General features: G+C 38.3%; 2 protein-coding genes across 2 annotated transcripts; both read right to left on the reverse strand.

Annotated features, from left to right (window-relative positions):
* Positions 1–3,415: 3,415 nt before the first annotated feature.
* On the reverse strand, positions 3,416–6,804 carry LOC139734592 (L-asparaginase-like). The gene is made up of 4 exons (XM_071645380.1): positions 6,651–6,804; positions 5,519–5,631; positions 4,297–4,482; positions 3,416–3,565 (listed from the first exon to the last, which is right to left on the reverse strand). Exons 1-4 carry the CDS (start codon positions 6,802–6,804, stop codon positions 3,416–3,418), a joined length of 603 nt encoding a protein of 200 aa, XP_071501481.1.
* Positions 6,805–11,178: 4,374 nt separating this feature from the next.
* On the reverse strand, positions 11,179–14,370 carry LOC139734603 (L-asparaginase-like). Its single transcript, XM_071645390.1, has 3 exons — positions 14,295–14,370; positions 13,535–13,640; positions 11,179–11,566 (listed from the first exon to the last, which is right to left on the reverse strand). Exons 1-3 carry the CDS (start codon positions 14,368–14,370, stop codon positions 11,179–11,181), a joined length of 570 nt encoding a protein of 189 aa, XP_071501491.1.
* Positions 14,371–26,796: the final 12,426 nt, after the last annotated feature.

The raw sequence follows: 26,796 nt of genomic DNA on the forward strand, positions 1-26,796 counted from the left end.
GTGTGATGGAATGCGTCTAGACTGGTAGTTGCTGCCACAGTGCATGGTAACCGCGCAGTGTGTATGTGCGCGTTTGGCGTAGCAACGACGCATCCATGAACTGGTTCCCTCCACGAAGAGCCAAAGATGAAAGGATGAAATCAGTGTTAAAAAACGTTAAGTGTTAAAAAAGTCCCTGGTAGCTTTTCAAGGACTTACATTGCCAACGTCATGCTCCGATTTACTATCACGAAGATAAACGGTTCAGAGACCAACCTCATCTTGTCTTTCATTGACGCAAACTCACACCTCCGGCCCCCATAGAGACATCCCAGCCAGTAGTTGTGCCTTGTCCGTGATGGAATACTGTATCAGACTTTCCTGATAGTCAACGGTCTTTCCCGTAGTCAATCAGACTTTTCCTGATAGTCAATCAGACTTTACCTGATAGTCAACCAGCCTTTCCTGGTAGGCACTGATCAATAACGAACAGAAATGAATGAAATTAAAACCTAAAATGGCATTAAAACGCTTTATCCTGGCGAGGAAAGCGCATGTTTTAGAAACAAGACACCAAACAGGTTAGTCATCGCATTCTTCATCAGCGACCAGGATGCGATGTGATGTTAGATTAAAATCCGTTTCTGAAGCAGGACATACACACAAGGGTATACGTCTGCTCCTGGCCGGACGGATTTCAAAACATATAGACCAGACATACATACACACATACATATGATGTATATGATATAGCCGTAGGGAGACACTGTAGATAAAACATTAAGGAGACACTGACCCTAAGGAGACAAATTTGTGTCTCCTTGAATAATTGTTACATTTTTTACTGCTGACAACACTCATTCATATTTTTTACACACTATTAATCTAGGTTCAGATTGTTAAATATATAATTACACACACACACACACACACACACATTAATATGCATATATATATATATATATATATATATATATATATACATATATACAAAATTATATATATTATATATATGTATATATATGTATCATATCATATTCATGAAACAATCTGAACTCAGCCTAAGGGAGACAGTGTATGAAACATTGTCAGCAGTTTATATACCGTACATGTATAATGTAGAGAGAGAGAAAGGAAGAGACGTGTAGTGATACTGCCTTGGGTTTTCCTTTATTCACTTATTAGTTTCCAAAGTTTTTTTATGATGTTTTGTTTGTTTGTTTTTAGATAATGAGAAACCTCTCATGAAATATTAAAGAGCATAAAGATTCTAAAAGGAATTCAAAGTTTATTTGATGAAAATTGGTTGTGAAATAGCTGAGTTATCCAAAACAAAGCAATCCTAATAAAAGGCGGGACCCACCTTTGTTTTTGGATATCTCAGCCACTTCAAAACCAAGTTTCATCAAATAAACATTGAATTCCTCTTAGAATTGCATGCTCTTTAACATTCATAAAGTGGTTTCTACGTATTTCGCACAAAGTTGAATGCTGCATCCTCACCTCAAAAGTTTCAGGTATTCAGAAGGCGTTTTGAATCCAGAAGACAATGTGACCGTCAAGAAGTTAAAAGAAGAAAAGGCAAGAAAAAAGTTACGAATATGATGACGATTATTACTATTAATATTACAATTATTATTATTACTACTATTATCTTTATTATTATTATTATTATTATTTTTATTATTGTTATTATTATTATTATTATTATTACTATCATTATTATCATTATTATTATTATCATTACCAGGCATTTAGATACACCATACACAGTTCATCTATCTATATCATAGCGCTTACAAAAAAAAAAAAAAAAAACTAAAATGTACTAAATAAGGAAAATGTATCAATTCCTTACAACTGAGATAAAATATATGTTTTCAACATCAGCGATGTATCTTAAATGACACAATGCCACTACAGAGGAAGACCAATATTTTCTTTTAAATTTCAAGAAAAACTGGTTACAATCAGGTAAAAAAAGTATAATTCATCAACATTAGATGTGCAGTATCGTACATGTGGCGTCATTAAATCGTGTAGGCCACGGAGTGCGATCTCAGACTCGGGTTGATCCATGAAAGACTTGATATGATCAAGTGTGATAACTCTTTGATCATTATTATGATCAAAGAGGTATCACACCTTTTTATTAGGTATTCAGGGTTTGCTTTTCGTTCTTCTTACAGAGTCGCTCATGTCAAAGCTATTCCTGAATAATGAATCATTATGTATCCTGCGCTTTTGCGCATTCCTACTGTTACCTAACTATGGGTGCGTTTATCAACTCCTTTTCTCGGCAGAAACAGGTTTTCCAAACAGCTTTCAAGGAATTTTTACGAGTTGATAAACGCAAAGCTGTTTTGAAAGCCCTTTCGGAAAGCATTTTAGAAAGCCGCAAATTTGTGGCTTTCCAAACAGGTTTCTTAAACAGGTTTTCAGAAACCTGTTTGTAAAAGTCTTTTGAAGTTGATAAACGCAAAGCTGTTTTGAAACGGCTTTGTAGTATTGTACTGCGGTTACGAACAATGCACGCCTTATGGACCTCTTCTCCTCGGGTCGAATTGCCGGCGCAATGCAGCTGTGCAGTGACAGGCCAGTTATCGTGTTCGCGGAGAGAGTTGATAAACGCAACTATTTTGGAAGCCGTTATGATAAAGGGCTTTGGAAACGGCTTTTGAAAGCCGTTTAAACAGAGGACAGTTGATAAACGCAGCGAAAGTCTCATGCCGCCACTCAGAAATATTTGAAGTATGTGGTAAACTGGAGCTGCGTCACAGATAGGAAGACAATTGATTCATGTGGCATGGCATCATAACTCGTCACTCTCAAAGGAACATATGTCTTTATGATGGTAGTTGCTTTTCGCCGTCCCTTCTTAGAAAACAAGCGGCACATTAATAGTACAGGGCTTTGTAAAGGGCTTTGGAAAGGGCTTTGGAAAGGGCTATGGAAAGGACTTTGGAAAGGGCTTTGGAAAGGGCTTTCGAAAGGGCTTTCGGAAGCCGTTTAAAAAAGGGGAAAGTTGATAAACGCAGCCTATGTTGGTCGGATGACGAGGAATCTACCAACCATATTACAGGTGGCTAATTCGTTCTGTTCTGATGTATTTTATTTGTTTTTCTTGCTTTTTTGCTCTCTTTTCCTTTACGTTCATTTCCTTTCTTTCATAATTTTTGTTACTAGGTTGTTTGTTTAACAAGACCAACATTTTCATCTAGGGACCTATACATCACAAGCTCTGCTTTTTTAGTAGGTCCCCCACATTTCATGTTTATAAAATTGTCTTCTCTTGTATTCTTTGTAATTACGACGCTTGGTCCAGTCTAAAGTTCAATCGATTTTATCATATTATTTTTGTTTTAGATGTGGAACAATGAAATCAGATCAGATCAAATCAAATCAATTTAAAAACTCCTTGAAATATATGATCAAACTACTGAACCGTCATCTCTCCCCGCAGGCTACGTTTGAGGTAAGCCTCGCGTTCTGAGCCTGTGAAGTTTTGGATGACGTAATCAAGTTTGGTGAGCGCCGCCTCTGGTGTGATGTCAGAGAGGGGGATTACCCCTGCCTCTATCAGGACCTTAATAAACCAAGATAAAACATCGAACAAAATTTGATAAGCAAACTCACGGATCAACAGAATTTAGATCGATCCTGATAAACGCGAATTAAACATGTTTAAGAACGTGTACAAAACAATAACAATGCATGGTTTTCTCATCTTACATAAAAAATCAGAGTCACAAAAAAAAAAATCTAATTAATTTCTCAAATAAAGTCATGCTCTCAACTCTAGGTTTTGTTTACTAGTGTCTCCTTTACTCAGTAGTCATCTAGGTGAGTGGTCTACCGATCTTTAAAGGCATAATTTACCATTTGCAGATGAAACAAAAATCCAGCATTAAAGCGTCAAAATCGTTCTAAAATGTGCGTTAGGGATAGAAACAGCCAATGTAAAAATTTGAACTAGTGTAATCAATATTAAGTATTGTTAAATATTAAAATGTGAACAAAAGTTATAATAAAAATGTTTCCAGACTTAACCGTATGGTTTAATGAGAAAAATAGTGATATTTCCTTATAACATTATTTCAGGCTTTATTGCAAAAAAATTATATGGTAGGATGTTTTGTGATACAACTGACCTACACATATGCATCAAAAGTGATATCTTGAACATTTTTTTTTTTTTTAATCACTGCTCCGAAAGGAAAACAAGACCTTTAAGATCACTTTTTTTTTTCTGGCCTGATCTTATTCTAAGGCGGGTGTTAAGCCCCTACAATGTATTTCTGTCAAACCAAGACTTACTTGTCCGGTCTCGTAAGCCGGTGTGACTTGTCCGTTAGGACACTGGGTGCAGTTCACGATCAGTTTGCCGCCCTCAACGGCCTCTTTGATAGCATTCAAGATGTCTTTGCGGTCTGATGGAAAGTTTCCCGCGCCGTACGTCATAAACACAACGCCCTTGATGTCAGTCTGGAGATGTGCCTTCACCTGTTCAATGTTCAATCGTACAAAATTACGTTTTCAATATTGAATAGACATTCATCAAGCAATTGAATTTGATTTTCACTTCCCGGTTGAGCACACTCGCTAAAGGCAAAGATTTTAAACAATAGATTCTCAACGTTTTTCAAACCCGAGGCCCACATTGGCTCCTACAAACTTTATTGAGGCCCAGTAAGATTGAATATGAATATTCATTTCATTTTTGGCGGCCCACCAGCGAGAGCTTCGCAGCCCACTGGTCGAGATTAAGTGGGGCCTTAGAGTATAAAAAAGAATACACGTCTCAGTGGCGGATCCAGAGGGGGGCTCAAGAGGCGCACGCCCCCCTTTATTTATCGTTAAAAAAAAAGAAAAAAAAAGAAAAAAATGAAATGAAACCCGGAGGTGCCACCAGAAATATTAGTTGCGCCCCCCCCCCCCCTTTACAGAATTCCTGGATCCGCCCCTGCGTTTGCGGAATAACCATCATTATTCGGGGTAAGGGTGGCGTGACACTGTCCCAAAATTGACACAAGACGGCAATACAAATATGGACTTTTCAATTATTTTGTGTGAAGTTGGCCCGGAACTTGGTCAAAGCCAATCAGCAGCCGAAGCAAATACGACGCCTACTGAAAGTTACACGATGGCACCCGAACAACACACGAAGGCTACACGAAGATGTGAATCCGAAGGACAAACGAAGGAAAAAGAGATGTCTACATGAATTTGACGATTTTATCACCGCTCACAAAGTTGCTACAGGAGCCTGAAAAATCCACCATCCATACGATGGCTTAAGTTGCCTTCACGAATGACCCAATGTTTATACGATCAGCGGCTAATTGGAACATTTCCTTTATCCTGTGTTCATCTTTGGTCAATTTCGCGACAGTGACGCCTACATAACGGAATCATATCAGTGATTAGTCTGTTTAATATTGCCTTCTGGCGTGGTAATGAGGGTGATGTTATTATCGACTATTGTCTCAAACGCACTGTTTCGAGGGTGACATTATACCGACTATTTCCCCGAACTCACCGTGTCGAGGGTGATGTTGGGATAGATCCAAAGGAGATCCACTTCGGCTGTCATGTTCGCCTTCACACTGAACTCTTCACCAGGTTTCGGTTGACGGACATTGGTCCAGATCACTAACCATGATGGAATGAACGAAATAAAAGATGTCACATTGGAATTAAACAATGGAGGATGAAGGACGGTGCCAAAGTGATCATACATCAAGTAGCCCTGGTTTACAATGTACTGTCTGATTCGAACTTAGGAAATACTACGTTTTAGTATCATTCTGTCCCATGGAGTACAGATCTATGCTATTGACATTGCTGTTCAAGAATGAAATTCAAAAGAGGTAAAAGTTTAACAAAAAATACATTCATGATTTACGAATGTTGGTACATAATATGAATATACAAATGTTTTTTTTTTTTTACATATCCCCTTTCTTTTGGTATTATATAGGTCTAAATATCCTTACTTTCTTTAAGCGCCAACAAAACCCCAATATTTCATCCCGATTACATCAGTACACATGATAATTATGTACACTTTGAATCACGAGCTCAAGTAGATGTTGTTAGTACACTGCAAAAAGTCCGGTGTTAAATAGTGAACACCGAGCTGGTGTTAAATTTTCGGTGCTCATTTATGGTGTTAAATTAACACCTCCGGGTGTCATTTCCAAATTTTAAACTGTTTTTTGAAGAGTTTCTTAGTAACTGCACTTTTTGTTGATTTTTAATTTAAACAAGACGATCAAGAATTTTACATTAAAAATACTAGATTTTTGAAAAAATGTGAAAATAAATTTACCCCAAAGTAACACCAGCTGCACCAGGTGTGGTCTCTTATTGAAGCTGGACGGGTGTTAAACCATTGATATTAACACTAACAGATATCAAATCAACACCATGTGGTGTCATTTTTGAATTAACACCAGTACAGTGTCAAAATAACGATTATACAGTGTCAAATTAACACCACAAAGTGTCAGGTGAACACTTTTCAACACCATCACAGTGCATTTTTAACACCTGTGGGTGTGGTCCTTTATTGAAGTTTGATCGGTGTTAGGCCCTAGATTTAACACCCGTGGTGTTAAATCTAGGTTCCGATGTTTTTACAGTGTAATTATTGATGTTCCTGTAGTCACCTTGAGTGTTGGTGCCCACGAAGGCGAGTGGCGGGAAATTCGGGGATCTGAAGGCATCCAGTCTGCAGCAGGAGAATTTCATACTTCGGTTGCCACGGATCAACTTGCCGTTAAAAAATAGAGTGACCTGAATGATAGAGGGCGTAACGTACATCGTGGTTGATGAGTTTGTTGGAGTGTACTTGAACGGTGACGCGAGGGAGGAAGAATGGTCGTATACCTCCCTTGGTGGGTGTTGGGGTGGGGATATATTGTCATACTTTAATTCATTTCGATCATAAATTATCTTCATGTTGGGGAAAAATCTATGATCATGCATAGGCTGAAATTTTAATGATCACCAAGAGATATGATTTACGAAGAATTTTGTTCGACATAATTTTACTATATGATAATCTTATGTTTTATTCTTATAAAAAAAAAAAAAAAAAACAAAAAAACTGTAGCGTGGGGATTCACGGGAGGCCCGATTTATTCGCTGTCCATCGGGGAACATTCGTAAACCACGAACAGCACCGGTCAGCTGATATGTGCATCGAAGCATACTCTCATCGGTATTACACGGTCCACTCCAGTTGAAATTCTACGGTGTAGATTTACTTATAGCCAGAGAGCTAGCGACTACTCAATTTACCCCATCAAGCCCAAAAGGTTTGACCCCTCAGAGTTGCTGGGGCCACCCTCCTCATTAACAAAATGCGCGTCAGCCTGGTCCCGGAGGGCGGGTTCCGCCCCCAGGGACCCGCCGAAAAGGGTCCTTGGCGGGTGTAATTTAGGGCCTACCCCATGGAGCCCATGAACCAAACTTGGTCTAAAATAATGTCCTATGAGTGTACATCATTAAGAAAAAAAATAATAATAAAAAAGACAAAAAATCTGGTCGGGAAAGGGGTAGCCAGACCGCTAGTTTATAGGCACAAACCCTTGCTGGTTGTTTAGCTGTCTGCGTCCAGACTACACTTTGCCATAGGCCCTGTACTGTAGCGTCTCCCAACAGTCTGAGGGACAGTGTAGTTTGCAGGCACAAACCCTTGTTGGTCGTAATAGGAGTCTGCATGTGCCAAGACTAATACACGTACCACTGCACTGCAGCCTTGAGAAGCTACAACACAGGGCCTATGGGGCAGTGCCGAAGTGGTGCATACAGTAGTCTTGGCGCAGACTCCTCTACGACCAACAAGGGTTTGTGCCTGCAAACTAGGGACAGTGCCAGTTGAGTGCATGTAGTATAGTCTTGGTGCAGACTCTTTTATTCCCAACAAGGGTTTGTACCTGCAAACTACCCGGTATACCCTGGGACCCAGGGTAGTTTGCAGGCAGAAATTGACCAGGCACAATAGAACACAAACACACATACACACACACACACACACACACACACACACACACGCAGGCACATACGCTCACACATTCCTTCATGTAAATACATACCGGTATACAAAAAATGTCATACAGACATGATACCTTGCACATGATAAATGTCAGACCTACTTTAAGAAGTTCATACCTTTTGATTATTTTACATGGATGCTATCAATGGACATTTCAGCAGGGACACTAGAGAGAATTTAAAATTTGTGTGAAATTGTGTCATGTTTTACTGGCCACACAGGCTGCTCATCCTATACAGTGTATCTATTATAATATGTATATGCCACAAATAGTTTTTTCAAATAATGCTAAAAAAACCCTTCGTTGTCTACTATACAGTATGATGTATAACTTGATGTGTAATTGCCACACTTAATGGCAACTAAATCATAAGCATGAACTAAATTGTAGCTGTATGTGACTCCCTGAAAGTTTATTTTCTTTCTTCTTTTTTTTTTCGGGGGGGGGGGGAAGGAGTATACAACTGAGTATCTCATAAATGAGTAGTTGACCAAAATGCTGATATAAAGAGAACACAAAAAACAGTCACTGCACATCCTCTGGGCATGCATGCTATAGTTAAACGGGAAAAAATGAAGCTAGCGTTTCATTCAGTTGGTAATTTGACGTTTCAACTTTGTGAGTAATGTCCAGGGCTAATGGCAATCATAAACTATGTTTGCAGTATGTGACACCACAAGTTGAGTTTTGTTTGTGTGGGGCTGGGGAACTGAAGATAATGTATCTCCAGAAATAAGCAGAGACTCCAACCCCAATCACCTTCTGATCTGGAGATTCTCCCGCCCGAGACCCATAGCAACGGCGGGAGACTCCAAGTTGATGTGTGCGAAGCGCGAAGTTCCTAGGGTTCTAGATGTTCTGTGGTGCTATCTAAGACTTATTTTTTTCAACATACGATATAGCAATAAGTAAGAAATCCTTTCCACCGGAAGACACAGACCCAGGGCGGGAGAAATCAAATCTCAAGCGGGAAAACGGGAGATTTTGCAAAAATGGGCTTTCGGCGGGAGATCTCCCGTCGAAAACGGGAGAGTTGGAGTCACTGAATAAGGAGTTGACAAAATTGCTGATGTAAATAGAACACAAGTTAGATCAAGTTCACACTCTCAGCCTGGATGCTTCAAGTATATTCAAAGGGAGCTAGTCAATGCTTCAACTTGTTGTGTACTGACCAGGGTCAATGGCAGTCTTTGCAGTATGTGACACCACATGTTGAGTTTTGTTTGTGTGGGGCTGCGGAACTGAAGATAGTGTATCTCCAGAAATAAGGTGTTGAAAAAAGTGCTAATGTAAAGAGAACACAAGATCAAGTTCATACTTTCAGCCTGCATGCTGCACGTATATTTAAAGAGAGCTTTCTAGTCAATGCTTCAACTTGTGTACTGACCAGGGTCAATGGCAGTCTTTGCAATATGTGACACCATAATTTGGGTTTCGTTTGTGTGGGGCTGGGAACTTAAGGTAAAGTATCTCCAGAACCCAGAAGTTTACAAAAGTGCTGAAATATTACAGCATTCTGTATGTTTTAAGGAAGTTCAGCAATACATGTACACAGTCTATGTAGAACACCATAATTATGTGTAAAGATGTATTATTGTCCAAAACAATGAGGTGACATGCACTACTGAGTTTGAGAATTGATGGATATCATTTCTGATTTTTTTTTTTTTGTAATACGTAAAGGGTGGTTTTTTATCAGCCAAAACCTAAAAGAATTCTCATTTTAAGATTTTCAAAAGAATCATGTATGGATTGAGACTTGGAATTTGCATTTTGAATGCAAAAAAAAAAAAAGAGTCAGAAAAGGAAAATCTCCAAGCTGTATCCGACATTCTGTTATTAACATGAACTTTATCAAAGTTATGTTTAATGCTCTGATGATGATATGGTTTACTTCAGTGTGTTATACAAATGGCCTTTAGTGCTTCTGTGGTTGGTCTGAAATTGAAGTGTACTCACAATGAAAGGTTTATTTCAGCATTTTCTGAAAAGCTCCAATTGTGTCTCATAAGGTGAATACATAGTAAAGGACAAGTAGACGATGGGGCCGGTAAAACATGATACAAATTCACACAAATTTTAAATTTTCTCTAGTGTCCCTGCTGAAATGTCCATTGATAGCATCCATTTAAACGATCAAATGGTATGAACTTCTTATAGAGCTGACATTTATTGTGTGCACGGTATCCTAGCTGTAGAACCTATGTGACATGTTTTGTATACCGCTATGTATTTACATAAAGGAATGTGTGAGCGTACGTGCGTATGTGCGTGTGTGTGTGGTTTTTTTTTTTTTTTCTATTGTGCCTGGTCAATTTCTGCCTGCAAACTACCCTGGGTTCCAGGGTATACTGGGCAGTTTGCGGGTACAAACCTTTGATGGGAGTAACAGAGTCTGCGCCAAGACTACTACATGCACTCAACTGGCACTGTCCCTCAGACTGTTGGGAGACGCTACAGTACAGGGCCTATGGGAAAGTGTAGTCTTGATGCAGACACCTAAACAACCAGCAAGGGTTTGTGCCTACAAACTAGCGGTCTGGCAACTCCTTCCCCGACCAGATATTTTGTCAGTTTTTTATATTTTTATGATGTACACCCATAAGACATTCTTTTAGACCAAGTTTGGTTCATGGGCTCCATGGGGTAAATTACACCCTCCAAGGGCCCCTTTCGGGGGGGGGGGGGGGGGGGTCCCTGGGGGCCCAACCCGCCCTCCGGAACCAGGCTGACGCACATTTTGTTACTGAGGAGGGTGGCCCCAGCAACTCTGAGGGGTCAAACCTTTTGGGCTTGATGGGGTAAATTGAGTATTCGCTAGCTCTCTGGCTATTACACAGAGATCAGCGGCAAAGCTGATGTATACAGTTCGTTACGGGGAATCTCGAATAAATCTGAGCCTTGCCAGCCTTCTCACTCCGTGGTATCCCTTACAGGGTCTTTAATGAAAGGAGGAAATTATACAGAATATCTTTCAAATAAAAGACTAGCACTTTACCGAGTGTGTGATCGGGTTGGGCAACATAAGTTCATACTTTCCTTCATTATCTTGTCTTCAGATTTGTTTGAAAAACGGTATATGATTAAGTATAGATTGAGATCATTTTTTTTTTTAAGCTGGTGTAATGAAGTGTTCTTAAATGTATTCTGTATCAATGATTATGACCACCTTTCGTCTTCGCCTTACCTCAGCTATCACCAAGCCATCCTCAGGCCGAGAGTAGCTGGCCATGGCAAGGGCGCCCAACATGTTGTTCTCTCCATCGCTGCGGAACTCGGATAGCGGAATCTGCGAGCCAGTGATGACAACAGGCTTGGAGAGGTTGTCGAGCATGAAAGACAGAGCCGACGCCGTGTAGGCCATCGTGTCCGTGCCGTGTAGGATCACGAACCCGTTGAAGACGCTGTAGTATCGTAGGATATCCTCTGCCATGTGCACCCAGTCCGCGGCGGCGATGTTACTCGAGTCCTTGATGCACTCCCACTCCAACATGCTGTAGAGAATGTGGCTGCCATCCTGGTTTCTATGGATACCATCACAACGGTGAAGAGTTTAAGCATTATGACGTAATCTCCACAAGACCCTGACAAGTTTACATTATTGGGGTTATCCCACGAGACGGACATCCACGAGTCATACAGCCCACGAGTTCGACATTAGAAAAAATGTCCATGAGTCGTATAGCCCACGAGTCATCTCGACACTAGGCAATTAAGACCCATGGGTCCGACATTATAGGCAAGCAAGGCACACGATTTCGATACTATAGGCAAAAATGGGCCAACGAGTTCGACATTACATCACCGGGTTTAAAGGACAAGTTCACCTTCATAAATATAAGGATTGAGAGAATGTAGTAATATTAGTAGAACACATCATTGAAAGTTTGAGGAAAATCGGACAATCCGTTCAAAAGTTATGAATTTTTGAAGTTTTTGTGCAGTACCCGCTGGATGAGAAGACTACTGCAGTGTATGAATAACTTAGATGTCACATGCGTACAACAATATAAGGAAAATATAAAGAGAATTTCACAAAATTCCATCTTTTGAAAAAAGTACACATTCCCCTGACTCGTTACCGACAAATGTTATGGGTAATATTATTCCCCCTGCCTTTAGAAAGAGGCAAGTCAAGTGCTCTTTTATTATGCGAAAAAAGTGAAAATATGTTGAATTTTCTTTTACATTTTCTTTATACTGTTGTACGCATATGACTCACAAGCTGTAGTAATCTCCTCATCCAGCGGTTCCAACACAAAAATTTAAAAAATTCATAATTTTTTCACAGATTGTCCAATTTTCCTCAAACTTTCACTGATGTGTTCTACTAATATTGTTGCATTTTCTCAATCCTTATGTTTATGAAGGTGAACTTGTCCTTTAATGTGTCGGTCTCGTGGGCTTTGTTTGCCTTATAGTGTCGGACTCGTGGACCTTGTCAGTGCCTAGTGGCAGAATCATGGGCCTTTAAATCGTTTGCCTAGTGTCGAGTTCATGGGCTGTATGACTCTTGGTTGTCGAATTCGTAAAGTGCAGCACCCACATTATTGGCATCTAAAACGGTCAGAAACATCTGTCGATTAGGATCTACAGAAGTCATTCGTAAAAGTGCTTCCCCAATAGCTGTTAATGGTGATAATAATGTCAATGTTTTATAATCATCATTAATTGAATCGTCATTAAGTTATCAGTCATAACGAAATTATTTCCTGCAATGCACATTACATCTTTGATTAGAATGTAATATATGTATTTACCTCACTGTGATTATTGTGTTATCTTGACTCGGAAAGAGTTCAGGGAGAGGTAAGTTAAAGGACAAGTTCACCTTCAGTGGGTTGAGTGAATGCAGCTATATTCGTAGAACACATCAGTGAGAGTTTGAGCAAAATCGGACAATCCGTTTTTGAAGTTTCTGCTCAGTCACGGCTGGATGAAAAGACTACTATAGCTTGTGATGTCACATGAGTACAACGATATAAAGAAAGAATAAAGAAAATTCAACATATTTCCATTTTTCTCGCATAACAAAAGAACACTCAACTTTTCTCTTTCAGAAGGCAGGGGGAATAACTGTGCACTTTATTCAAAAAGTAAAGTTTTGTGAAATTCTCTCTTTATTTTCCTTGTATAGTTGTACCCATGTGACATCATATACTGTAGTAGTCTTCTCTTCCAGCAGTGACTGCGCAGATACTTAAAATATTCGTAACTTTTGAACGGATTGTCCAATTTTCCTCAAACTTTCACTGATGTGTTCTACTAATGTTGCTGCATTCTCTCAATCCTTATGTATATGAAGGTGGACTTGTCCTTTAAGATAGGATGACTATAGACACAGCCAAAGTGAACTTCATCGAATCCATGGTATGCAGATTAGTATTAGATATCCTCTATTTATTGTCTGAAAAGATCGAAAAATATCAGCCCTTTTTGTAATGACATTGACATCCTTATCAGGTATCGGTTGAGGTATTGAGGGTAATTACATGAGATCAAAAGTGCTGAGGCCCTCGATACTGTCCGCTGGCTTGCCGTACACTGTGGGCGTTTTGCTAATGAAGTCTGGCAAATAGTGTTTCACTGGCACCAAAACTGCAAACACGGAGGAGAAATATTCATTTAGTCAAGCACACCTGTACGACTGCATCTACACACACACACACACACACACACACACACACACACACACACACACACACACGCACACACACACATACACACACACACACACACACACACACATGTATGCATGCATACAATGCATACATCTATATAATTGATATATTGCAATGCAAACACCAATATGTTGCTGATACAACCACAAGTATGTATTTAGGCCATATTGATGTTTTAACGCTAATACCACCGTGCATGTTAATTTATGTCATATTGCTGTTGGTGTTGGAGTGCATGCTAATCTATGTAATATCGCTGTTTTTGCTTTATCATGATTTTGTTCAAGTTTTATTACAGGTGGTTGCTTTTCGTTATGTTGATTTCCAAATGCCCTGAAGAAGACCCGTCAAGATGTCGAAAGCTGATGGCATTAAAAACATTAAACTAACGCTACGTCCGATGGCTACTTCTTCCAGAGCGGCACAGTTAAAGAGAGAGAGGGAGAGAGAGAGAGAGAGAGAGAGAGAGAGAGAGAGGGGGAGAGAGAGAGAGGGAGAGAGAGAGGAGAGGGAGAGAGAAAGAAAGAGATATAATGTACTAAGCAGAGAAGAGTGTTTCCTATTGACTCACCTCCATTCACTTTCTTCATCCCAATCGTTCCCCCAGTGTAGATGACAAGAATCTTAGGAGTTTCTTTGGTTTCCATGGTTACACTGTTCACTGCGGCAGTCATCCCAATATTGCGCCTCGTAAATTTACTGTTTAAAACAAAATATCAATTAAAGATACTATTTGAACGATAAAGGTGGTTAATTTTACGTCGACTATCTCATACTCTGTAACTCTTGCGATCTTTATACACAGATTCAATTAAAATGACAACATTTCATTCATTTCATTTTATTCATTTCATTTCATTTCATTTATTAAGTTCCACACATATCACATTTGTGACATACATCTAAAGATCAATGACTAGTAACAGATAATTTGAAAATTCAGTGTATGCAGACTTTAAATAATATTTCATGATACAAAATGGATTTAAATCAGTGTAGAGTATGTCACACTCATATTGGATAATTAAGATTATGTGAGGGGAAACTATAGAAAAGCAGATGCTTAATTGTACGGGTAGGTCCCCAGAAAAAAAGTCAAACATAATCACTCACACACACATACACACACTGCACGCACGCAAGTGCATCTAGATAAGCATGCGTGCACACATAAACACACAACATAGAGAACAGAAAGAGAAAACACCAACAAGACTGTCATAGGGACAGCATCAAGAGAAAATAATGTGGCTGCCTGTGTGATGGGCTGTGGCAGACTAGTTTGCAGGCACAAACCCTTGTTGGTCGTAAAGGAGTCTGCGCCAAGACTACTACATGCACCACTTTGGCACTGTCCCATAGGCCCTGTGTTGAAGCTTCTTGGGAGAGGCTGCAGTGTAGTGGTGCGTGTATTAGTCTTGGCGCATGCAGACTCCTATACGACCAACAAGGGTTTGTGCCTGCAAACTAGTGGCAGACAGCCACAACACAACCCAAGCAACACACACGTCTGCCAAGCAGACAATAAGGCTGAGAGGTCATAACCTATCCAGCTAGCATCGTGCGACTCTCTTGTCTTCATTGTCACAGATAATATACATACAGTTGTAGTTACATGTATAGTGACATTGTACACAATACATATACATAATTGTGACCGTGCACCTCAAAACGAACATAAAGTCGCACACACTGATTTTGCGTGAGGACTGAAAATAGGTGGAATGGGTCAACCTAGCCGAACTTGACTTTTTCATATTTTCTGTAAGAGCGGGTCTTCTTTTACATTATTAGGTGATCCGAGTATCCTCTCGGATCACCTTCTGTATCTGTACGGATTCTTTCTTCTTCTTTCTTTATTTCTCCCCAAAAGTTGTGCAGAGGTTAGCTCAGAAAGTGCTATGCCTATCAAGTTCAAACTTATACCATGTATGTATCGTGTCCCAAAGACGGCAATCGAACTAAAATCAAAGTGATCAGTCGACCTTGACGTCACTATGACGTCATTATATGAAAACACATTCTCAATCATATCTCATTAATGGAATGAAGTTTTTCAATGAAATTCACGTCACATTTATTTCAAGTTATGCGCATTCTACTCATATTCTCAAAATTCACATTTTCTCTTGATACGTGCGCGTACGCGCGCGTTGAAATATTTGTATGCTCAAATCGAGCTCAATTTTTTTTGCATACGTTTCAGACCATTTGGAGCATTTTTTGAAAAATTGATAAAATCGGACGGACACGTACGCGCGCGCACATATACGCACGCACAGCTCATATGCAATAGAAATTTTCAGTTTTTTCACACGGATCGGATGTCCGAAATGTCAAGGAATATTTCTATCAAGTTTCAAGTCGATCCGACTCAATATGACGTCATACGGGCCCGTCAAATTCAAAATTCCGCGCGTGCGTCAATGGGGATACACAGTGCAACTATGCCAAAAAACCGCCAAATTTAAATCGGATTTTACTCGTCAGGATGGACGGTGACCCCCCATTTTCTTGATATATTCTAAAAGCTGATGAATTGTACATGTCATTTCATAGGTTGGCGATACTGAAAAAATGATTACAAGATATCAAATTTCTTAATAAAGTAGACAAAGTAAATTTTCAAAATGACGTCATCAAATTTCAAATTCACTCGAGCGTATCTCACTTAAATTTCGCCAATTTTCACCCAGATTTCAGTATGTTGTAGCTTATGAAATTTTCTTTCATTAATATTAAACAACATTTTGATTGGATAACGTCATCACCTCGTAAAAATGGATTGAAAGTATCCTTGTAAAATTTGACCAGTTTACGTGTTATCTCTATGGGAGAGCAGTTTTTCTGGCAGAGAAAATTGACATGACTATCTTTTTCGAGCACTAGCTCACTTATGCTTCGGTGAATTTTTCCCAGATTTTAGTATGTTGTAGCTGAGACTTTGGGCTATCGGGAGTGTGCCCTCCATTTTTTTATACGACGTCGGCATCACGTCGAAAAACTTGGTTAAAAAATTGCATGTGGCTTCGATGCAGCGTCATTTTGCTTAATACACAGGGCCTATGGAGCATGAAATAGGTCATTGCATAGCGCATCCGACTCGTAATCCTAAGGTCCCTGGTTCGATGCTCACCCCTGCCAGTTTTTAATTTTTTAAACACTTTTTTTTTCTTCTTTTTCTTTAGTTAGTCTGAATCTCCTTTCCTAACTTTATCTTTTTCTGATTTTTTCATGCTTCTCCTTCAAATTTCTATAAAAATAACATAATTTTTTCTTTATTTTTCTTTCTTTCTACTACTTTCTGTGCAATAGATGAACAATAACAATGGCTATTAATCCCATATTTTGCACATGTTTTGTTCATGTCACGTATATTATTTCATAAAATAACAATTACTCGATCGGACACCATCTTGGGTATGTAAATTAGGGTCAAAGGTCATAAATGTTCCATCCTGTATCTTGGTGAATACATTTCCTATCTCTCCCATATTTTGCACACGCAAAGACCATGTTACAAGAATCATTTCACAAAATAACGACTTTTTGCTCAGATGCCATCATGTCTGTGCAAAGTGGGGTCAAAGGTCATATATTCTTCTTTCTGTATCTTCATCATGACGTGTTATCTCTATGGGAGTGCAGTTTTTCTGCAAATGAAATTTGACATGGCTATCTTTTTCGAGCACTAGCTCACTTATGCTTCGGTGAATTGCTCCCAGATCTTAATATGTTGTAGCTGAGACTTTTGGCTATCGTATTTTACCCTTCGTTTTTTTCATACGATGTCGGGATCACGTTAAAAAACTTGGTTGAAATTAAAGCTTATCTTCAATGTATTGAGATATGTCTTTCTTTCTGCAACTTTCTTTGCAATAACTCAAGAAAAACAGCGTCTATCACCCTCAAAGTTTGCACATGTTTAGTTCATGTCACGTACATTATTTCATAAAATAACAACTTCTTAGTCAGACACCATCTTGGGTATGTAAATTAGGGTCAAAGGTCATAAATGTTTCATTCTGTATCTTAGTGAATACATGTCCTATCTCTTCCATATTTTGCACACGCAAAGACCACGTTACAAGAATCATTTTACGAAATAACCACTTTTTGCTTAGATGCCATGCTGGCTGTGCAAAGTGGGGTCAATGGTCAAATATACTTCATTCTGTATCTTCGTTACAGTGTATACGGAATTTGATACCAAAGATGGCAGGTCTGACTCGCTTTTGTAAATGAGATTCCAAATATCACACGGCGAATGTCCCTAAACACACATGAAACCTGTATGGTCATGCCTAAATTATGTATTTGTTGCTGAATCTTCGTTATCTAGTGAATACAGAATTTGGTACCAAAGATGACAGATATGACTCCCTTTTTTAAATGAGAATCCAAACATCACACGGCCAATGTCTCTAAACACAGATGAAACCTGTATGGTCATGCCTATTGCGATCAGACCTCGAATCATTGATTAAACAAAAATCGGATCACCTTAATTTGTCAGTAATGACAAATTACAATCTCTAGTCCTAAAATTTGGTATCATAAAACCGGCAGGAAAGTGTGATTTTTTTAGCAGTTTATCTCGAACATTTTTGGTAGAATAGTGTGATTAGGTGTGTCGTTAGAATCCCTTTTTCATTTCTGAAAAACCTTGTCCACACTCTTCACTTTCAATTCTAATAACTTTTGAAAGGATAGTGCTACTGCTTTGAAAGTTGGCATTAATTATGGACAGAATGTGTTAATGAGGCACGCTGAATTTCAGTTTAATCTGATAATCCCTTCATTGTTGTTACTCTGGTGGTTTACTTCCTGTTTTTTGTCCCATTCATCGCACAGCCAGCACGGTTTGGTAAAGATTAAGCGCTTGAATAGACACTGTACTTCAGAGCCTCTTTTCTCAGTTCACACTTTTCCTGAGTTTGTGCTTTCTTTCCAATATTTAGATAGGTTAGGAGAGTCCATTTGATTTGAGTTATACATCATTTTAAAGCTAAAAGTCTGCTCTTTCAGAATATGGTCTTAACTAAAAATTCATGTCTGGCGACTTTTTGTTTGTTTTGAGGTGCAGAGTCACAATTGGTCTAGTCTTTGTATCTACATAGCCTATATAATAACTTTTGAAAAAAAAAAATCATCAAATATCTATAACAACAGGGAAACTTCCTGTTAGTATAATTCAAGTAGATAGCTCCCTGTAGCTGTTTGATAACGTCCTACAAATTGTCATCAAAATTACTTTAATGGCAGTATAATGCTACTTTGTTACTGGCATTCGAACACTGCACTTTTCGATAGTATTATGATTAATCAATATATATATATATATATATATATATATATATATATATATGTGTGTGTGTGTGTGTGTGTGTGTTTGCGTTTATATCTTGTCCTTAAATCAGGTTCCTTGATTTTGTTTTTGTTTTTGTTTTTGGAGGGACTCCATACTGAGTGTTTAAAAACGTTGAGTTTTTGAAAAGTCACCTAAATTAAAGAAATGTGACAGTTAAAATGCACAATCAATTTCTGCACAACATAATTTCACATCCCTTTAAAAAGTGGCTATACTGATTATCCAAGCATAATATTATATTTTCGCAAATCTTTTAATGTCATATGAAAGAATAGACCTTCAGTCATCTTTTGAACGTTTTGTGAAAGCAATACATTATTTATTTATTTATTTATTTATTTATTTATTTTTTTTTTGGGGGGGGGAGGCTTTCCAAAGCTCTTTTTTTTTTTAGGCTCCTTCAAAACATTCTACGTAGTTCGATTAGAAATTCTAAAGACAGGCATTTGTTACAAACCTGGGACTGTATAGTTACAAAGTCCTACTAGCGTACCTTAAAACTGCCCCAATTTTTACACGTGGATGGACAATCTTTCACGTCTGGCTTCAGAAAGATTTGGAACCAACGCCTTCATTTCATACAAAACTAAATCGAGAATATAGATATCTGTTACACAAAGATATTCAAAAGGTTTGTAATGAAAAAAGAAGCTTTTGTTCAACCCATGTGAAATTCATACGTGGCAACAGTTCCATATCCCACTGTTCATTTCTACACTGCAAGAGGTATGTAGGCCCTACCCTTTCTTTCCTCTGCCAAATACGCGGTAGTTTATTCAAACGGAACTCCTGCATCAAAGAAGAGATATAACTGGAATGTAAAGTTATAGGTTGGATGGCATGCATGAACGCCACATGAGTTGACCCTTTTTCCTGGTAAAGCACATCCGGGTCTTAAAGGTCCTGTTTACCTTTGGGAGCAGTGATTTAAAAACATTATTTGATGCATATGTGTAGGTCTGTTGTATCACAAAACATCCTACCATATAAAATTTTCGCAATAAAGCTTAAAATATAAGGAGATGTCAGTATTTGTCTTAATAAACCATAACTACGGACGGGTTTAGTCTGGAAACATTTTTGTTATAACTATTGTTCACAATTTGTGTATTTAACAGTACTTAACATCGATAATACGGATTTAAATTTTACAGTAGTCAGTCCAAGCAACTACCCTGTGAAGGATAACGCCGAAATACCCTATAGGGCTCACACCTGTAAATAAAATGGACTGTCCCAGACCCCTTCACAAATTCGTACCAAAGATACCAAAATGAATGAAGAAAAAAAATGATTAAAAAACAATGATGTAGTTTGGCAAAAAACTGAATAGCTGTAGATATTGAGTATGAATTCCTCTACAAACTGCATTTTGGTTGGAAGATGAAAGCTTTTCTGATGGAATTTGAGGGGACTATATTTCATTGGGTACGTGTACGGAAAATAGGTGATTTTTTGAGTGACAAGAACTCGTAGTCTGGCTTTGCGGACCCCTGGACAGAATTAGAGCAGAACAACTCACCCTGGCAATCTGATGGATGAAAGGTAATATCTCACTTATTCAGGTTAGTGAAGATGAAACACCTCATTTCTCCCAGCTATTTTACAGAATTTTTTGAAATTTGAATTTTAACACACGTCTCTATGGGGAATTATTTACCCGTGTGAGCCCTATAGAGAATGCACGCAATACATGCAAGTCCATGGGAAGTATTCATCCCATACAAGCTCTGCTGGTTTATGTTGATCTTGTATTGTGTCAGATCTCTCTTCCTCCCTCCCCTTCTCCTCCCTACTCCCCCCCCCCCCTCTACCTCTCTCCTCTACTCCCCCCCCCCCAACTCTATCTTGCTACAATTTCTTTTCTGAATATTATGTTCTTGTGGTACTAGATCTTAGTAAATAGCAGTCATTAGTATCACACAACTTTGAATGACTTCTTGTATTGTGTATCTTGTATTGTGTCAGATCTCTTCCTCCCTCCCCCTTCTGCTCCCTACCCCCCTCCCTCTACTTCTCTCCTCTACTCCCCCCCCCCCCACTCTTCCTTGCTACAATTTCTTTTCTTAATATTATGTTCTTGTGGTACTAGATCTTAGTAAATAGCAGTCATCAGTATCACACAACTTTGAATGACTGTTAATCTTGTATTGTGTATCTTGTATTGTGTCAGATCTCTTCCTCCCTCCCCTTCCCCTCCCTACCCCCCTCTCTCTACCTCTCTCCTCTACTCCCCCCCCCCTCCTCATCTGCCTTGCTACTATTTCTTTTCTTAATATTATGTTCTTGTCACTAGATCTTAGTACATAGCTGTCAGTCATCAGTATCACACAACTTTGAATGGCTGTGTTACTTTAATGTATTTCTTTGTTTTGGCTACCACTGAAACAGCTCAAAATACATAAAGTTAGTCTGTTTGACAAAACAAAGTCTTATCAAGTACTTTGTAGGCTATAAGGTGATGATGGCACACCCACAATCAAGGATAACTGCCTGGATCTATGCATTCATCTTATGAAGAACTGATCAAAACTGCAAGATTTATTTTTAAAAAAACCCTAAAGGGCATGATTTTCTAAAAGTGTCCCTTTGAGAAGCTTTATAATCCTTGAAAGTGTAATTTCTCATATGATGTAGGGGCAAATATCATAAAAAAAACACATTTAAGATGTTTAAAAGTCAAATAAGAAATATGACCTCCACTATAGGGCTCACACCTGTAAATAAAATGGACTGTCCCAGACCCCTTCACAAATTCGTACCAAAGATACCAAAATAAATGAAGAAAAAAATTGATTAAAAATCAATGATGTAGTTTGGCAAAAAACTGAATAGCTGCAGATATTGAGTATGAATTCCTCTACAAACTGCATTTTGGTTGGAAGATGAAAGCTTTTCTGATGGAATTTGAGGGGACTATATTTCATTGGGTACGTGTACGGAAAATAGGTGATTTTTTGAGTGACAAGAACTCGTAGTCTGGCTTTGCGGACCCCTGGACAGAATTAGAGCAGAACAACTCACCCTGGCAATCTGATGGATGAAAGGTAATATCTCACTTATTCAGGTTAGTGAAGATGAAACACCTCATTTCTCCCAGCTATTTTACAGAATTTTTTGAAATTTGAATTTTAACACACGTCTCTATGGGGAATTATTTACCCGTGTGAGCCCTATAGAGGATAAAACGGGAGAACCGAGCGAGCTCGCCGAACTTGGCTCAGTGCCAAGAGAATCGCCTTCACGTGTAAAGTCTATGGGAACCGACAAAACCGCTTCGACATGCGTGTGTTTAAACACACACCGTGTATTTTGCTCCCCGCGGATTGCGCTCGTTTTCCCTCAGAGAGAAGATTATTAGGTGATCCGAGTATCCTCTCGGATCACCTTCTGTATCTGTACGGATTCTTTCTTTAGGTGATCCGAGTATCCTCTCGGATCACCTTCTGTATCTGTACGGATTCTTTCTTCTTCTTTTTAGGTGATCCGAGTATCCTCTCGGATCACCTTCTGTATCTGTACTGATTCTCTGTTCTTCTTTTTATTAGGTGATCCGAGTATCCTCTCGGATCACCTTCTGTATCTGTACTGAATCTTTCTTCTTTCTTTGTTTCTTTCTTTATTTCTCCTCAAAAGTTGTGCAGAGGTTAGCTCAGAAAGTGCATTGCCTCTCAATGTCAAACTTATACCATATATGTATCATGTCGCAAAGACGACAGCGCAAGTAAAATCATAGTGATCAGTCGACCGTGACGTCACTATGACGTCATTATATGAAAACACATTTTCATTCATATCTCATTAATTGAATGGACATTTTCAATGAAATTTACGTCACATATATTACAAGTCAAGCGCATTCTACTCATATTATCAAAATTCATATTTATTATTAAAACGTGCGCGTACGCGCGCGTTGAAATATTTGTATGCTCCAATCGAGCTCAAAATCTTTTTGCACACGTTTCAGACCATTTAAAGCATTTTTTGAAAAATTGAAAAAATCGGACGGACGCGTACGCGCGCGCACATATACGCACGCACAGGTCATATGGAATAGAAATTTCCCGTTTTTTCACATTTATCAGATGCCTAAAATGTCAAGGAATATTTCTTCCAAGTTTCAAGTCAATCCGACTCAATATGACGTCATACGGGCCCGTCAAAGTTGAAATTCCGCGCGCGCGTCAATGGCGATATACAGTGCAACAATGCAAAAAAACCGCCAATTTTAAATCCGATTTTACTCGTCAGGATGGACGGTAACCCCCCATTTTCTTTACATATTTTAAAAGCTGATGAGTTGTAAATATCATTTCATGGGTTGGCGATACTGAAAAAATGATTAAAAGATATCAAATTTCTTAATAAAGTAAAAAAAGTAAATTTTCAAAATGACGTCATCAAATTTCAAGTTCACTCGAGCGTATCTCACTTATCCTTTGCCAATTTTCACACAGTTTTCAGTATGTTGTAGCTTATTAAATGTACTTTCATATTTATAATTACAAAAATTTGATTGGATGACGTCATCACCTCGTAAAAATGGATTGAAAGCATCCTTGTAAAATTTGACCAGTTTACGTGTTATCTCTATGGGAGAGCAGTTTTTCTGGAAGTGAAAATTGACATGACTATCTTTTTCGAGCACTAGCTCACTTATGCTTCGGTGAATTTCTCCCAGATTTCGATATGTTGTAGCTGAGACTTTGGGCTATCGTAAATGTGCCCTTCATTTTTTCATACGGTGTCGGGATCACGTCCAAAAACTTGGTTGAAATTAAAGCTTATCTTCGATGTATTTTCATATTAATTTCCTTTTGCAACTTTCTTTGCAATAACTCAAGAAAAACAAGCCCTATCTACCCAATATTTCGCACATGTTTAGTTCATGTTACGTACATCATTTCATGAAATAACAATTACTTGATCGGACACAATCTTCGGTATGTAAATTAGGGTCAAAGGTCATAAATGGTTCATCCTGTATCTAAGTGAATACATGTGCTATCTCTCCCATATTTTGCACACGCAAAGATCATGTTACAAGAATCATTTCACAAAATAACCACTCTTTGCTCAGATGTCATCTTGTCTGTGCAAAGTGGGGTCAAAAGGTCATATGTACTTCTTTCTGTTTCTTCGTTATGACGTGTTATCTCTATGGGAGGGAATTTTTCTAGATGTGAAAATTGACATGATTGTCTTTATCGAGCACTAGCTCAATTACCCTTCGGTGAATTTTTCTCAGATTTTAAAATGTTGTAACTTAGTCTTTGCGCTATCGTTACGTGCCCTTTGTTTTTTCATATGATGTCGGGATCATGTTAAAATACTTGGTTGAAATTAAGCTTATCTTCGTTGTATTGAGATATTTCTATGTTTCTGCAACTTTCTTTGCAATAACTCAAGAAAAACAGCCCCTATCACCCCCATATTTTGCACATGTTTAGCTCATGTCACGTACATTATTTTATAAAATAACAACTACTTGATCGGTCAACATCTTGGGTATGTAAATTAGGGTCAAAGGTCACAAATGTTTCATCCTGTATCTTGGTGAATACATGTCTTATCTTTCCCATATTTTGCACACGCAAAGATCATGTTACAAGAATCATTTCACAAAATAACCATTTTTTGCTCAGATGCCATCTAGGTTGTGCAAAGTGGGGTCAAAGGTCATATGTACTTGTTGCTGTATCTTCGTTATAGTGTATACAGATTTGGTACCAAAGATGGCAGATATGACTACCTTTTCTAAATGAGAATCCAAACATCACACGGCCAATGTCTCTGAACACAGATGAAACCTGTCATGGTCATGCCTATTGCGATCAGGACTTGAATAATTGATTAAATAAAAAAATCGGATCACCTTAATTTGTCAGTGATGACAAATTACAATCTCTAGTTCTTCTTTATTTCTAACCAAAATTTGTGCAGCGGTTAGCTCAGAAAGTGCATTGCCTTTCAATGTCAAACTTATACCATATATGTATCATGTCCCAAAGACGGCAGATCAAGTAAAATCATAGTGATCAGTTGACCGTGACGTCACTATGACGTCATTATATGAAAACACATTTTCATTCATATCTCATTAATGGAATGGAATTTTGCAATAGAATTTACGTCACATACATTTCAAGTTATGCGCATTATACTCATATTCTCAAAATTCATATTTTCTCTTAAAACGTGCGCGTACGGGCGCGTTGAAATATTTGTATGCTCAAATCGACCTCAAATTTTTTTTGCACACGTTTCAGACCATTTGGAGCATTTTTTGAAAAATTGAAAAAATTGGACGGACGCGTACGCGCGCGCACATATTCGCACACACAGCTCATATGCAATGGAAATTTCCCGTTTTTTTACATTTATCAGATGCCTAAAATGTCAAGGAATATTTCTACCAAGTTTCAAGTCAATCCAACTCAATATGACGTCATACGGGCCCGTCAAAGTTGAAATTCCGCGCGCGCGTCAATGGCGATATACAGTGCAACGATGCCAGAAAAACGCCAATTTTAAATCCGATTTTACTCGTCAGGATGGACGGTAACCTCCCATTTTCTTTACATATTCTGAAAGTTGATGAGTTGGATATGTTATTTCATGGGTTGGCGATGCTGGCAAAATGATTAAAAGATATCAAATTTCTTAATAAAGTAAAAAAAGTAAATTTTCAAAATGACGTCATCAAATTTCAAGTTCACTCGAGCGTATCTCACTTATCCTTTGCCAATTTACACTTAAATTTCAGTATGTTGTAGCTTATTAAATGATCTTTCATTAATATTATTACAACATTTTGATTGGAGGACGGCATCACCTCGTAAAAATGGATTGAAAGTAATATTGTCAAATTTGACCAGTTTACGTGTTATCTCTATGGGAGAGCAGTTTTTCTGGCAGTGAAAATTGACATGACTCTCTTTTTCGAGCACTAGCTCACTTATGCTTCGGTGAATTTCTCCCAGATTTTAGTATGTTGTAGCTGAGACTTTGGGCTATCGTAATGTGCCCTCCATTTTTTCATACGATGTCGGCATCAATTCGAAAAACTTGGTTGAAAATGGCACGAGGCTTCGATGCAGCGTCATTTTGCTTAATACACAGGGCCTATGGAGAATGAAATAGGTCATTGCGTAGCGCATCCGACTCGTAATCCTAAGGTCCCTGGTTCGAGGCTCACTCCTGCCAATATTTTTTTAAAATTTTTTTAAACACTTTTTTTCTTCTTTTTCTTTAGTTAATCTTAATCTCCCTTTCCTTACTTTATCTTTTTCTGATTTTTTTATGCTTCTCCTTCAAATTTCTATAAAATAACATAATTTTTTCTTTATTTTTCTTTCTTTCTACTACTTTCTGTGCAATAGATGAACAACAACAATGGCTATCAATTCCATATTTTGCACATGTCTAGTACATGTCACGTACATTATTTCATAAAATAACAACTACTTGATCGGACACCATCTTTGGTATGTAAATTAGGGTCAAAGGTCATAAATGTTTCATCCTGTATCTTGGTGAATACATGTCCTATCTTTCCCATATTTTGCACACGCAAAGACCATGTTACAAGAATCATTTCACAAAATAACTACTAATTGCTCAGATGCCATCTTGGGTGTGCAAAGTGGGGTCAAAGGTCATATGTACTTCTTTCTCAATCTTCGCTATTACGTGTTAT

Source organism: Diadema antillarum, unplaced genomic scaffold (genome assembly GCF_040938485.1).
Source record: "Diadema antillarum isolate AM-2024a unplaced genomic scaffold, OU_Dant_1.0 scf00000026, whole genome shotgun sequence".
Classification (NCBI taxonomy): domain Eukaryota; kingdom Metazoa; phylum Echinodermata; class Echinoidea; order Diadematoida; family Diadematidae; genus Diadema; species Diadema antillarum.